Below are 15646 nucleotides of genomic sequence, written 5' to 3' on the forward strand. Positions count from 1 at the left end.
AATTTATAAGTACTCTCAGAAACTGAGGTTGAAAAAGAGTATGCTTTTCATAACCTCAAAAATGTGGGTATACGGTTGTATAGGTGAATCCATTACAGTGTTCGCTCACTGAGAGATATTTTTTTAACAAGTATGCTGGAAATTGCAACTATATCTTTTGCCTGATATTTCCCAATCATAATAATTTAAAAAATACTAATGATGGCAATAAAATCAATTCACAGCAAGAAATGTACTTCCGCTTACGGTTACCTGTGTTTGATTTATGATTACCTATTTTTGTAGTTCAGATCATGTGGCAGTCGTGAGTTAGGCTATCTAGATTTGGAGAAGAATGTTTATCGCTCAATCCGGTGTCGGCTCCCAAAATAAGATTCATACCGAAGCCGTGGTGAGAAATAGGAAACAGTTTAAAGTGAGCGCGCATTTTCTCACCTTCCACAGAAGCCTGGAACTGCAGGCAATTAATCGCACGATGCTACATAATGGTGATGCCCGAGTTGGCACGTTATTCAAAATCACGAATGCACCCCTACATTGCCCTGAAGTGCAGTGAAACGAACAGAAAGCCAGATCGGAGCTTATAATACTGAGCAGCTCAACATTCACCACCAGACACTTTACGCTTACCTTGGATAAATTTCTTTCGGGTTTCCACATGAAGTTGCATTTTTCAATTGTTTCAAGATCTTCTCGATCTCATCCATTTGAATTTTCAGATCTGCCATGCTACAAGTGTCTCGATCGTACCGTGATGAGTTTACATCGAAATCACTCTGGAATGTTTCAGGGAGATAAGTTTTACTTATTAGGTGCTAAAGAAATTCTGGAAATTCTATTTAAGCAGCAGAATAACTTATATAGGCAAAAACTTCGTATATAGAATAATAAAAATGGTCAGAGGTGACCATTTTTGCATTCGTATATCGTGTGGAGGGCACGAAGATTATTAGTGTTCAAGGATGTCAAGGACATTTTGGGATTAATGGGTCTCTCGGCAAAAAAAGCATTTGTTAATTTAAATTGATAAAAATATGGCAATATGCATAATACTTACATCTCTTCGAACAAGTGATTTCACTCGTCTGTTGTTGGAGTTCAAAATTTCACGATGTTCCATAAGGGCATTGAATCTATCCGTCAGTTCTTTGCTGGTTTTTCTGTCTATATCCTAAAATTAAACCGTTCAATTCTACAATTCGTCAAAGTGAATACTTTGCAAAACATGGTTACGGATGTTCATTACGAAAAAGACGCAAGTATGCTGCCTTTGGCCAGATATCATCTAGGTTTATAGACATACCTCAAACTCGTGTTGTAGGCTTTGTACGTTTTTCATTGTCGGGATTCCAGTGTTTCTAGTTTTCTGTATGAATCGGTTTTGTTCCGTCAAATCTTCTTGTAGTGCACTGAGAACTGGGTCGTAATAGATGGAATCCTTAAAAAAGTAAAAGAAAACATTCACAAATATCGAATGAGAAAAACAGAAAGTTTTTTGTGATTTCTACTTATTATAAACCAGACCAGTTAATCCCTTTAAAAACATATTTCATTTATTTTTTTTGTATTTCCAATCACTTAACCTAATTTACAGCTCTATTGTCCACTATGGCACTGCGTGAGCAATTCCATTTGGAACCTGTATTTACACTTTGTACAGCGCCTAAAAGTATTCTATTCTAATTGTACAGGGGATAGACAAAATCATCGGAACAGGCAAAAATTTCACTTGATGAAAGGGCTGTAACTTTTTGAAAAGTGCATCAAAAAATCTAAAATTTTTACTGGAAGTTGTTCAACTATTTGTGCATCAATGGTCGAAATGGGAAAGATCGGGCTGTTCTACATGAAGTTAGAAATATTCTAGAAAAAGTAATAACTATGCGATAGCCAACTTTGAACTGTTATAACTCCGGATTCAATGAACCGAATGTAATGAAATTTTGAGAGTTTGTGACTCATATAATAAGCATTGACTTGAAATTATTATTAAGCAAAAAAAGTAACAGCGATTTCATTTATTTTATGATTTTTTAGTAAATTGGTCTAATTTTAATATGCTTCCCATTACTTTTTCAATTTATGGCCGGTTATTTTTTTACTTCCTGTCAAAACATATGTACCGTAATACGGGGTATCATGGATCAGCGGGGTAACATTCAGTGGCGTAGCTAGGGATTTGGGGGCCCGGTGCGGAAGCAAATTGGTAGGCCCCCCAGAAAATTACGCGAAAGAATTTTTTATAAGAATTATGCCGAAAAAGTTTTTTTTTATCTGTATTAACGAGGTTTTTAGCCCTAGGCTAGTTCATCTCGGGACCCACGATTTACTTCCCTTCCGAAGGAAGAACTCACATTTTGCGAGTTTGTCGGGAGTGGGATTCGATCCCAGGTCCTCGGCGTGATAGTCAAGTGTTCTAACTATTACACCAGATCCGCTCCGCTGAAAAAGTTTTTAACAAATTATTTAGAAATTGCACAAAATAATTCTTTATAAACGCTTTCAAAGGTTGCTTTACCTTTTTCTTTGGGAAATCTTTCTTGAAGAATAATTTGTCTTCAAGAATCTTTTCAGTTGCTAATGCAAGGATGTCATTCAGTATTCCTCTAAAAGCGCTCCTTTAGGAATGGTATTATTATTAGCTTTATTAAGCTTTCAGCCCCTTGGCTGGTTCACCTCAGACATTCAGCAATGTTTTCAAAAGTACTACAGAGTAATTCAAAAGATTCTTGCAAAGGCTTCATCGAGTATAGACATATTAGTTCAGGCATCTATCAATTATATCTCTGAGGATTTATCTTGAAGATCATCTAAAGAATTCTTGAAAAATTCCAAGAAAAATACTACAAAAAACCACCAATGATTCATTCAGAACCACATATTCTTCCCAGAAATTACATCGCGATCCCCTCAGAGGAAGAGAAGCCGTTCTAGAATTTAACTAAACATTCTTCCGTTTCTTCCAGGGATTCCTCTTAATATTCCTCTGGGCACTTTTCAAAAAACTTCTATTCCGATTTTTGATAAGACTCAAGACTCCTTAAAAATTCTTCCAAGGAAAAATAATTCTAAGCTTCCATCACGCATCTCAGTCAGGAATTTCTCCAGAATTTGTGATTGATTCCTCCAGAATTATTACGTTATTTTTTATATTATCCGTGCTCACTTCTAACAAATATACAAAAATAAGAAGCAGAACAAAAAGCGCTTCATTCCTGTGTTCTGAGTGGTATGAAAATGGGAGCGTATATGCTTAAATAGTAAAAGAACAGATACCCAATCGTGTCAAAACAAATAACTTCTGCAGAAGTCTCTCAAAGGATTCCTCCTAAGACTATTTTACCACTTTCTGCAGGAGTTCTTTAAGAATAACTAGGAGCATCCTTGAAGTAATTAATGCAAGGCTAAGATTTCATAGAGGATATTCATCGGGAATTTTTCAGGAATCGCTTCAAGAATTCTTACGAATATTTTTCCAAGGATTTCTTAAATATTTCTTCAAAAAAATCTCCTGGAAATTATCACAAGAGTCTGTCAGAATTTATTCAAGTATCTTGTTAGAAACTCCTGCGAAGGTTTCATTAATCGTATAAAGCATTCTGCTTAATTTTTTTAATAACATCTCCAAAGCTTCCACCATTACTTTTGGGATTTTTCCATGAATCGATTTTCTAAGGTTATTCAATATTCTAAAGGAATTCCTTCAAAGAAGCCTTTAGAAATTGCTCCCAAATTTCCTTCAGGAATTTTTCAAGAGATTTCTTTAGTAGCTCATCCAATAAGTTCTCTTGCAATTTCTCCGAAGATTCCTTCAGATTTTATTCAAGTAGGTATTCTCTTAGAATTTCTTCAATTAATTTTATTCATTCATTCTTAAACTGATTTACCCAGGTATTTAACAAATAATTTTGTACAAGAAATCTTTTGGGATCCTTTCATGCAAAGATTAAATTACTCCTGCAAAGTTTTCTGGAGATTCTTACACAAATTCTTCCAAGAAATTCTATAGGAAATGCTCCAGAGGAGGCATTGAATGTTTTGCTAGATTTTTTTTTTTAGAAATTCCTTTAACCTTCCAGGATGCGTGCCATCATGCAACCAAAACTGCACCGCGATCGCGATATATACGAAAAGCGAGGTTTTTTGGTAGTGTTGTACTTTTTACAACAGCGCACGCGCTGAAGGGTTAATAAGCCTATTCAAGGATTCATAAATTCCTTCAATGAATACTTAAGAAACTCAAATTAAAAAATATAAGAATTCTTTCAATTCTAACAGAAATTCCCCCAAGAAATTCTAATGGAATTTCTTCATACATTTTTAGGAAATTGTTTGTGATCTCTTCTGGTAATCATCTTAATTTTTTGGTTTTTTTTAAAGTGATTCTCTTGAGATTTTTCTCGGTCGTTCCGATGTAAATTCTTGGATTTTTTTTTAATTTGCAAAAGTATATCTCATAAACTTCAAAAGTAATAACAAACAAGCTTTTAAAAGTTGTCACTTAAATTTACAAATGAATTGACTTATTAATTTTCAAAATACCTAACGAATGAATTTCAACATTGAACTATTGAAAGAATTACAAATGTAATTGTCAGGTATATTTGCATAGGGACTGCTGGTGGAACTTTCAAAGAAATTGCTGAAATCCCGCGATAAATTTCCAAAGCAGTTGCCCAAAGAGTTTCAAAAAGTGATGTTAAAGAAATTTTCAAAAATATTAATCTAATTCAACTTCGAGTATTATTGCTGAGAAATTTTCAAAAGAGTTATCGAAGATTTCGAAGGAAGTGCCGAAATAGTTTTCAAAAATATTTTCAAAGAAAACCCCAAGAATAATTTTATAGGAATTTTCGGATTAAATCCAATCAAAGCATTTCCCAATAATTTGCCAAAAAAAAACTCCTTCAAAAAATATTCGAATTTTTTTTTCAGGTAACTCACAGAAAACTTGCCAAATAAATTACCAAAAAAATGCCATGTGAATTACCCAATCAATTCCCGTAGGGATTGGCACAGAAGATTCAAGAAAAGTGTTGAAGTTGTTCCGAAAGTAATTACCAGAGGCTTTCTCAAACGCATTGTCAAAAAAAAAAAAAAAAATCTGTGAAAAGTTGCAGACGGAATTCCCAACGAAATTTCCGTTGAAATAAAAATCTGAAGAAGTTCGTAGAAATAAAAATCAGAAGCCATTTTTGTAGCATTGCCGAGAATTAGTTGAAGAAGTTTCCAAAGGAATTGCCTAACAATAAATCAAAAGTGTCGCCAAAGGAAATTTTCAGAGCAATTGCCGAATGGATTTCCAAATTAATGTTTAAAGATAATCCTTAATGAATTTGTACACGGGTTTCCAAATTAGTTACTGAAAAAAAAATTAAAAAAATAATAATTCTTGAAATTCTAATAAATAATGTAAAAGTTCTTACAGGAATTGCTCCAAGAAATTCTACTGGAATTCCTCAATGAATCATTTAGGAATTCTTCCAAGGTTTTTATTAGATTTTTTTTTCTATCGATACCACAAAGAATTTCTTTAGCGATAACACCAGTTTCGTCCGGATTTCCTTCACGAAACTTCTAAGGAAAGCTTCTAACGATTTCATTAAGTATTTTTTTCCATGTGCGGAGCTTCAAGAACTCTTTCTGGGATATCTTTTACAATTCATATGGAAAATACTTCAAGGACTTCTTTACAAATCCCTCCAAGATTTCCTGAGAAAGTTGCTACAGCGATTCCTTAGGAAATTCCTCCTTCATTTCTGAAGAAATTTCTTCAGTATTATGTAATCCCAAGAACTCCTGTGATGTCGTGTTTTCCACAGCGATACAAACGCGGATTGTTCTATATTCAATCGATTAAAAGAACGTCTAACTTGTTTGATGGGAAAATGTAGAATGTATCTTTATTACTAATAAACAAGTTACGTTACTAAGTAGAATGTTGCTCCGTAGCTACCAGGCACTTCACGGCTTGCCGCGTTTGTATCGCTGTGGAAAACACGACATCACATCTCCCCCGTGAGCTAATAGCGATCCGGAGCTCGTACCATTCGGTTGCTTCTAGTAACATAAACTCCATCTTCACGATAGTGGCCTGATTGTTGGTGATTCATCATCGGTTCTGGAATGTCGTCGTCCTCAGAAGACAAATACTCGTCATCAGGAATAGGTTCAATAGCTTGAATATCTCCTCCACGAGCGCCAGGTTCTTCTTCATAGTCGTCATAGGAGTATTTCAACATTTGATTTGTTCGTCTTACTATCGTACCCATTTCCGCAGCGTGGCATTCATACAAATTTTCGCCTTTCCTTCTGATAATCTTGGTTTTTATCCATCGTTGTCGATCTGGATCACGGTAGTCCCTCGCATATCCTACCTCACCAACCGCGAATTGTTTATCCTTCTTATCCACGTTGAGTTTCCAAGTCTTCGTAACATGTTGAACATTTGATTCCTTCCGAAGAACGTCAAATCGGGTTTTCATTTCTCGTCCAAACATTAACTTGAAAGGAGTCTCATTTGTTGTACAGTGCGGTGTTGCTCTATACATTTGCAGGTGTTGATTCATCAGTGTTGCCATAGACTTACCACGATTACCGGTGTCTGCTAACATCTTCTTCAATGCATTTTTGAATGTCTTCACTGCATTCTCCGCCGCACCGTTTGAACATGGACTATACGGAGCTGATGTTAGATGTCGAATACCTCTTGCTTTACAAAATTCCTCAAATTCGTTCGCCGTGAAAGATCTTCCATTGTCGGACACAAGTACATCGCAGTTTCCATAACGTGCAAAACAGTCTTCTAGCTTCTCCACAGTTTGTTTGGCAGAAAGTGATTGAACCAAATAGCATTCCACTCACTTCGAGTAGCTATCTGTGATTATTAGGAAATTCTTCTCCTTCAGGAACAAATGGTCGATATGGATCCTCTCAAACGGTCGAGAACATAGTTTCCATGGAGAAATTGGAGTATTCCCAGCTTCTGGTCTAGACTGGATACAAAGTTCACAACGCTTACCCATGTCTTCAATGTCTTTATCGATGTTCGGCCACCAGAAGTAATTTCTCGCCAACGATTTCATTTTGACGATACCCAAATGTGTCGAATGTAGCTCTAGAAGCAAAAACGGTCGAAGTTTTGTAGGCGCCACAATGCGATAGCCCCACATCAACACTCCTTCTTCAACAACAAGCTCATCCTTCCGAACAGAAAACTTCTTCAGGTCTGGATCCTCCACATTGTTGGGCCATCCGGTCTTGACAAAATTCACAATACGGCTAATAACAGGATCACGTCGAGATTCTACTATCAGCTGCTTCCGTTCAACCAACGATCTCGTCTCGGATTCTATGTACTGCAGGAACAAAACTTCTTCGTCGTCTCCAACGTCCTCGTGGTTACATTGAACTGGTGATCGGGAAAGAAAATCTGCTACCTTATTGTTAACTCCTTTGATGTACTTGATTTCATATTCGTAATTCGCCAGAAACACAGCCCAACGTTGCAGCTTGCCGAACACCATATCCGGAATACCTTTTCGTCCAAATAACGACACCAGTGGTTGATGATCCGTCAAAATGGTGAATGATCTTCCCAACAAGTAACCGCTCAATCTTCGTACAGCATAGTAAACAGCCAAAGCTTCCATGTCCAAAGGGGAATACTCTTGCTCATGACTCTTCAGTACTCTCGAAATGAACGTCACTGGCCGCTGACTTCCATCCGGAAACACTTGTAGAAGAACCGCATCAATTCCTTTTCCTGAAGCATCAGTAATCAAAACCGCTGGTAGATCTGGATTATATGGAACCAAAACGTTATCAGAACACAGCATTTGTTTGATGGTCTCAAAAGCCGCTTCACATTCAGATGTCCAACAGTATCGTTAATCCTTCTTCAGCAATCGGTATAGTGGACTCAAAATCACAGAAATGTTCGGAATGAACTTGGCATAATACGTTACCATTCCGAGAAATTCTCGCAGCGCTTTTACATTTTCAGGTCTTGAAACGTCCATTATAGCCCGAACTTTCTCCGGATCCTTATGCAATCCATCTCCGTCAACAATGTGTCCCAAAAACTGCATTCTTTGTTTGAAAAATTCACACTTTTCACGGTTGAGCCGGAATCCTGCTTCCATCAACTTCTCCAATACTCTTGATAGATTGCTAAGGTGTTCACTTACTGTTGCGCCGGTAACCATGACATCATCGAGGAAATTCACACAGCCCGGACAATCCTGTAGCAACTTCTCCAAAACTTCTTGAAAAATCGCGCAGGCAGGCTTGGTTCCAAACGGTAATCGATTCACGTAATAAATTCCTTTATGGGTACTCCATGCTAACAACCTCCTGGATTCCTCCTCCAGCTCTAATTGGTTATACGCTGACTTCAAATCTAGCTTCGAAAACAACTTACTGCCTTGTAAAGCATCGAAGAGATCTTCCACAACTGGCATCGGGTATCGCTTGTCCTCCAAATGTGGGTTAACAGTGACTCGATAATCAGCGCACAGGCGAATGGATTTGTCCTTCTTCAAAACAGGAACCAACGGTGTTCCCCATTCAGCAGTCTCAGCTTTCGTTATAATTCCGGTCTTCTCCAGGTTCTCTAACTCCTCTTCCACCTTGGATTGAAACGAAACTGGTATCTTCCTCGGTTTGAAAAACTTTGGTTCAACATCCGGCTTCAGCTGAAGATTGACCTTCGCGTATTTGTAGCATCCCAACGGTCCATCAAACAATTCTCCATAACGATTCAAAATTGCATTCAACTGTTCTTCATGCTTCTCCGGTGACTCCGTGTCCAGTTTGTTGATTTGAAATTTCAGAAGTTTGCCAATAAAGTCGCGTCCAATCAGTGGATTACGTCCTCCTTCAATGACTACTACTTGGCCAACAGCTTGTCTACCCTGGTAAACCAGCACCGCGTCAAATGCTCCTTTCGGTGAAGCTTCTCCTCCGGTATAGAACACCAACTTGCCCCGAAACGGATGCAAAGGAAATTCTTCAAAATGATTGCGGTAGAATGCTTCGGAAATGATCGTTATCGGTGATCCTGTATCCATTTCAAACTTGGTGATTCGTCCATTGACCGCAACGTTCATGAAGTAGGGATCGCAGCAACCAATGTTATTAACTTCCAAATGGTTGACGTTACTATCCTTCCGTCCAGAGATTCCTTTTTGCTTCTTCGGACAGACCACGGCAATGTGACCTTTTTCCTTGCAAATCTTGCACACATAGCTGCGGTACTGACAGCTTCGAAAATCGTGATTGTTCTTACCGCAGGCAAAGCAGGTCGCCGAACTGGGTTTCTGCGAAGGCTTCGATCCGTAATTGGACTTCTTCTCGCAGATCTTATTTACTTCAAGAACTCCTCGGTTTTTCAACGTGGCTTCTTTTTTCGCCGCAACCCTGAGTAAATTCTCCAACGGAACGAAGTCTTCTTCTTCACACAAACGTTCGAAAATCGGACCCGGTTGGAGTCCCGTCACGAAAATGTCCTTCAGTGCATGGTCCAAATGTTCTCCAAATTCGCAATTTAGGGATAACTTCTTCAATCGAACATACCATTCTTGAACAGTTTCTCCTGATTCCTGTCGAGCCCTGTAGAATACAGCTCGCTCCCGGTAGGTAACCATCGTCGGACAGAATCTTCCCTTCAACAAAGCGCAAAGTTCGACGTAGGACTTCTCATTCGGCTTCGCAGGATGGCAGATGTTCTTCACGGTTTGGTAAACTTCTAGCGAAATTGACGTCAGAAGTACAGCGGATTTACGCTCCTCTTCCAGGTCCACAGCTACAAAGTACTGCTCCAAACGCTCTTGATACATCTCCCACTGGTCTCCGATCGCAAATCTTGGTGGACCGTATCCTTCCATCTTGAAAAATTGTTGGTCGAAATCGTGTCGTCGCCAATTGTTCTATATTCAATCGATTAAAAGAACGTCTAACTTGTTTGATGGGAAAATGTAGAATGTATCTTTATTACTAATAAACAAGTTACGTTACTAAGTAGAATGTTGCTCCGTAGCTACCAGGCACTTCACGGCTTGCCGCGTTTGTATCGCTGTGGAAAACACGACATCACACTCCATAAAGAGTATATCCACAAACGATTCCTTTAGAGCTACCACACATGTTTTTTTCAGCTCTTTATAAAATAGTAAAAGTATTCAGGAATTCCTTCAGGATTTTTTTAGAAACTTCTTCAAGGGTTCATTTTGCTCTGCCTCATATAATTTTGAAGCCCTTCCAAAGATTTCTTGAGATTTTGTTCAAGCATATCTTAAGTCATACCTGCAGGGATTTCCTCAGAAATTTCTCTAATAATTGCTGTTGGAAATCATCCAAAGATTACTTAGGCATTGTTTTCAAGTCCTCTTTTACAATTCGATCAGGAATCTTTTAAGAAATTCCAGTAAAGATTTAATCTTTTCTCCAAGGATTTTTTTTTTCAAGTTACGAATAAAGATTCGTTCATGGATTATTCAGTTTTTCTTCAGATAACCCTACAAGGATGAATATATTCATCCCCAAAGTATTCTTGCACAACTTTCCTCAGGGGATGTTGCAGAAATTCACCCAAGGCCCCCTGCAGAAATTTCTCCAAGGAAATATGTAGGAATTCTTTTGAAGATTGTTTTTATTTATTTGCACCAAAGAATTTGTAATTCTTCACTAATTCGGTAAAAATCCTTCCAGAATATCATCAAATATACCTTCAAAATCAACCCAATGATTCTTTCCTAACACATCTTGGAATTCATTCAGGCGGCTTTTCAAGGATTTTTTTAAAATTTCTACATAAAATGCTACAGACATTTCTACAAGGATTCCTTCGGGAATTCATTCAAATTTCTTTAGAAAATCTCCCAAGAATCCATTCAGGTATGGCTCCAATCATGATCTCAATGATATTTTCCGTGAGGAACTCCTGCAAGATTCCATCTCGAAGAAGTCTCTAAAATCATTCTTGGAGAGATTTCTTATGGTCCATCTAAAAGATTTCTTGAAGGGCTTCATGACATAATCCTTGAATGGCTTTATGACCGTTTCCGAAGAGGTATTTCTGAACGACTGCTAGAAGAAATCCCTACATTAAAAAATCTCAAAGGAATTCCTGAAAGATTTCTTGATAATTTTTTGAAAAAAATCCTGAAAAAATGTTAGGAGGAGTTCCTTTAGGAACCATTGTAAGTATTCGTACACCAATGCTTAGAATTTTTTTTTAAGCAATCCCTAAAAAATGTTCTGAAGTAAATCTTAGAGGAATTTTTGTAGAAGTCTTTGGAGTAACTGCCTGATAAATCGAAAAAGATATTCTTGCCCGAAGGAATTCCCACAGAAAGCCTTTAAGTCAAGGACGTTGAATGCGTTCAGTTCTAAATTTTGATAAATGGGGCCCCTGAATTTCAGCTGCTATCTTAAGCTAAACCAACAGCTATGTTTGGTTCTGTAGTTAGGATATGATGGATGTTTTCATAATGCTCATGAATTTTACTTCCATTTCGGTATTAAATGTCGTAAAATTCAATTTTGATCTCGAGCACATTTTTTTAATTGTATTTTGGGGCTCCTGCAGGTGCAAAGAGTAGTCATCAAACTAATACAGTCGAACCTCCATGAGTCGATGTTCCTTGACTCGATATCGACTCATGGAGGTAAATTTTTCCATACTGAAAAATAATTTCTGGGTTACTATGATGGTCCCCCCAAAAAGCTTTCCAAAGGATTTTGTTCCACTACTCGATATTTCCTTGAGTCGATGGTCCCTTCAATATCGACTCATGGAGGTTTTACTGTATAAACAAAACTAACAAAACTACACGAAAAAAGTGTGTACATTTTGAATTGTTGATAATAGAACTTCAAAATAGCCATCTGTGTTCCCCATTCCAAAATCTCTTGATAATAACAAAGAGGCCGCTATATAACTATCAGCAGATCGCCAAGTGTTGAACTTATACTTACAGAAATCTTTCAAACTGGGGCCCCGAATTCAGGGGGCCTCCAAATCAGGGATAGTTTATAACACTAGACCTGCCCTGATTTGGAGGCCCCCTGAATTCAGGGGCCCGGTGCGGACCGCACCCTCCGCCCCCCCCTTGCTACGCCACTGGTAACATTGATCAGCTTGACCGACCTCATGAAATGTACAAACAAGCATTTTACAATGAATCGGTTTCTGTTTTCGGATGGTATATCGTAATCTGCTATCATTTAGCTATCTAATGACATGTAATTCATAAAAATTGAATTACAAAAAACATTGAAATAAATCTATTTTTCCAAAACTGTGTTTCGTAACAGAATGAGATACATTGTCAAACATTCATGCTTGGCATGAATACTAGATACAATATGTGGTTCGAAATCACTGTATTACTTTCATATGATATCCAGGAGTTGGATTAAATAAATGAAACTTTTATGAAAGTGCTCTTTTTCAATAAAATATACGATTTTTGAAAGAAGGCATTAAATTTCTTAAGCTTTTGCCTACCTTTAGGCGTTATTCGCAGTTTAGAGGATTTTATTCTTTAAATAACTTAAAAAGTACATAACTTGTAATAATTTGGACAAAATATTCGAAATCAGCGACCCCGAATTTAGTAAGTAAGGGTATTTTCAACACAAACGAACATTGATCACTGACATGATTAATGTTACCCCAAATCAACAAAATCAAAAATTAGATTAAAAAGACTATTTAAACATGTTTAAAAGTTTTACTGTAATTTTTCGAGTAGCTTAACACATACTCAGAGGGCCAGTACTTGTTTTAAAAATATAAAACATGTAACGTTTGCTTTAACAAGAGAATTATTCAAGAAAGATCGAAAATTCTGATCAATGTTACCCCGGATTACGGTATATTGAAGTCAATTATTAAACACAAAATCACTTCAACACAACCAGTTAAGGTGAAGATATGACGAAGCCACACCTCGAATTTTCAAAAGCACAAATGACGGATTGCACTGAAAAGTTTGCAAAAAAAGCCACTTGTGGCTGATCAATCGATCAACTTTTCAGCGCTTTACGATATTTGGTTCTTCAGATTTGTGCTTTTGAAAATTCAAAGTTTGGCTTCGTTCTATATTCACCTTAGCAAACCAACTACTACATTCTCAGTCGTACTGCCTCGTAAGAAAAATGCAAAAAAGTACTAGGATGCGTGCATCGGTTTTGGCCAGTCTAAGAGAAATCATTTTTATAAAAATAAGCAATAATCCTATGAAAACTACCAATTACCAATGTGTCAAATGAAAGGTTTCAATCTATACTTTATAGGAAAAATGCAGAAATGAAGTTAATACTTTATTTTTGAATTAAAAGTGGCACTGGCTAAAATAGAAGCATTATCGTAGCTTTGGCCTTTTTTCAACTTTGGTATCTGTTTTGGCCAATCACGTATATTTCTTATGGGAGTAGCCAAATTAGACGCAACTTAGCAAGAGCTGATTTTTTAAGGAATATTATTTTTTTATTCTGTAGTTCTGTAATCTCAACGCACTCTCTGGCCCCGATCTGGCCGATCTGCGTTTTAGCCCCCGCTGAGCGATACGTCTACCGGACGGAGTACGACGTTATTACAAACTTTAGACTTAAGGCGAAACTGGAAGCATTTCCTCATTTTTTGGTTTTAGGTTTTTTATTAAATAACGAAGCAACATTTTCAAAATCGGTTTTCGTGCACATGTAGAGTATGGATCAAGGTATCTTCTGAATTTTTTTCGTAGTGGAAAATGTTTTTCGTTTTTGCAGAAACCATTTTATGCAATTCAGTATCGTAATTTATATTTTATATAACTCATTTTGGTATTATAATGGCCAATTTTTCTGAACTGGTTCATTATGCAACTGAAATGAGTTGCATAATGAAAAATAGTTGTATAATGTTCATAATGCAACTCATTTGAGTTGCATTATGAACATTATGCAACTCAAATGGGTTGCATTATGAAAAAATCATTGCATAAAATTTTGTATGGAACTCGTTGCAAAACTCGATTTTTTCAGCACTCTTCGTATTTATCCAACTCGGCAAGCCTCGTTGGATAAATGTACGACTCGTGCTGAAAAAATCAACTTTTTGCAACTCGTTACATAAATAACCATTTTAACAAAATTAAAAAAAAAAATGGTTTTTGCAAAAATGGAAAACATTTTCCACCTCAAAAAAATTCAGAAGATACCTTGATCCATACTCTACATGTGCACGAAAACCGATTTTGAAAATATTGCTTCGTTATTTAATAAAAAACTAAAAACCGAAAAAATGAGAAAATGCTTCCAGTTTCGCCTTAATGAAAAGTGAGTTTCAAATACCGTTGGTCTAGCCTTCTAGAACCTACAGTTTATCAAACAATTGTCCGTACAGTATTTTTTTGGTCAAAATAATTTTTCATTTAAACGTTTATAACTTTTTTATACGTCAATTAAAAACGCTGAAATTTTGACCAATTATAACCCATATATTGAAGCTCCATTTGTAAAATTTTGAGTGAAATCGAAAGTTATAGAACTTTAAGTAAGACTTATAAGATTTTTGAACAAATTTTTAAAACATTATATCTCAATTCCTTGCGTGACCCCTCTTTTGAAGCAGTTGGCTTCTAAAATGCCCCTCCTTGCGACAATCGTATCTTTCGATGGCTAATTTAACCACCGAGGTCGAAGATACGATTTCGGTTCTACACTGGAACTGTCGTAGTATTACACCGAAATTAGACGTTTTTAAATTTTTAGTTTACAATTTACAATGCGATGTTTTTGCACTATCCGAAACATGGCTGACACCTGATGTAACCTTACCTTTTCCCGATTATAATATCATTCGCCTTGATCGATCCGACTCTTACGGAGGGGTGCTTCTAGGGATCAAGAAGCAGCACTCATTTTACAGAGTCGATTTTCATCCGATGACAGGCATTGAAGCCGTCGCATGTGAGGTGACTATCCGAGGTAAAACCCTCAGTGTTGCCTCCATATATCTTCCACCGAGAACTGCAATATTTCGCAGGGATCTCGCCCACATCTGCTCGGTTATGCCCGAGCCTCGGCTGCTCATGGGAGATTTCAACTCCCATGGTACAGGCTGGGGGGAACTGTACGATGACAGCCGTTCAACGTTAATATATGACCTCTGCGACGACTTCAACATGACAATTTTGAATACCGGAGAAGTTACACGAGTGGCACCTCCAGCTCAAGATGGCAGCCCTAGAAACAGCCGATTAGACCTCTCAATCTGTTCGAGCTCACTATCGCTGGAGTGTACATGGAAGGTTATCCAGGATCCTCATGGTAGTGATCATCTGCCGATTGTTGTTTCTATTTCCAATGGGTCACATCAACCTCCATCTATCGACATCGCCTACGATCTCACCAAGCACATTGACTGGGAGAAGTACGCAGAAGCAATTATCGACGGTGAACAATCGGTAGAAGTCCTTCCACCGCGGGAAGAGTATCAGTTTCTATCAGAACTGATCATCAGTAGTGCGCGTCAGGCACAACGTCGACCAGTGCCAGGTCCGTCGGTTCGCAGGAAACCCCCCAATCCGTGGTGGGATAGTGAGTGTACAGAAATATATCGCGAGAAATCCGCGGCGTTCAAAGAGTTTCGGAAACG

The 15646-nt window shown here is 37.5% G+C and overlaps 1 protein-coding gene across 1 annotated transcript in view; it reads right to left on the reverse strand.

Annotated features, from left to right (window-relative positions):
- LOC109406264 (uncharacterized) overlaps positions 1-15646 on the reverse strand; it is a 45075-nt gene that overhangs the window by 11900 nt on the left and 17529 nt on the right. Inside the window, exons 5-7 of the mRNA XM_029877131.2 lie at positions 1304-1438; positions 1058-1171; positions 631-776 (exon numbers count right to left, since the gene is read on the reverse strand). Coding sequence (XP_029732991.2) covers positions 631-776; positions 1058-1171; positions 1304-1438 — 395 coding nt within the window. The remainder of the gene's footprint in view (positions 1-630; positions 777-1057; positions 1172-1303; positions 1439-15646) is intronic.

The sequence above is a fragment of the Aedes albopictus genome, chromosome 3 (genome assembly GCF_035046485.1).
Source record: "Aedes albopictus strain Foshan chromosome 3, AalbF5, whole genome shotgun sequence".
In the NCBI taxonomy this organism is placed as follows: Eukaryota; Metazoa; Arthropoda; class Insecta; order Diptera; family Culicidae; genus Aedes; species Aedes albopictus.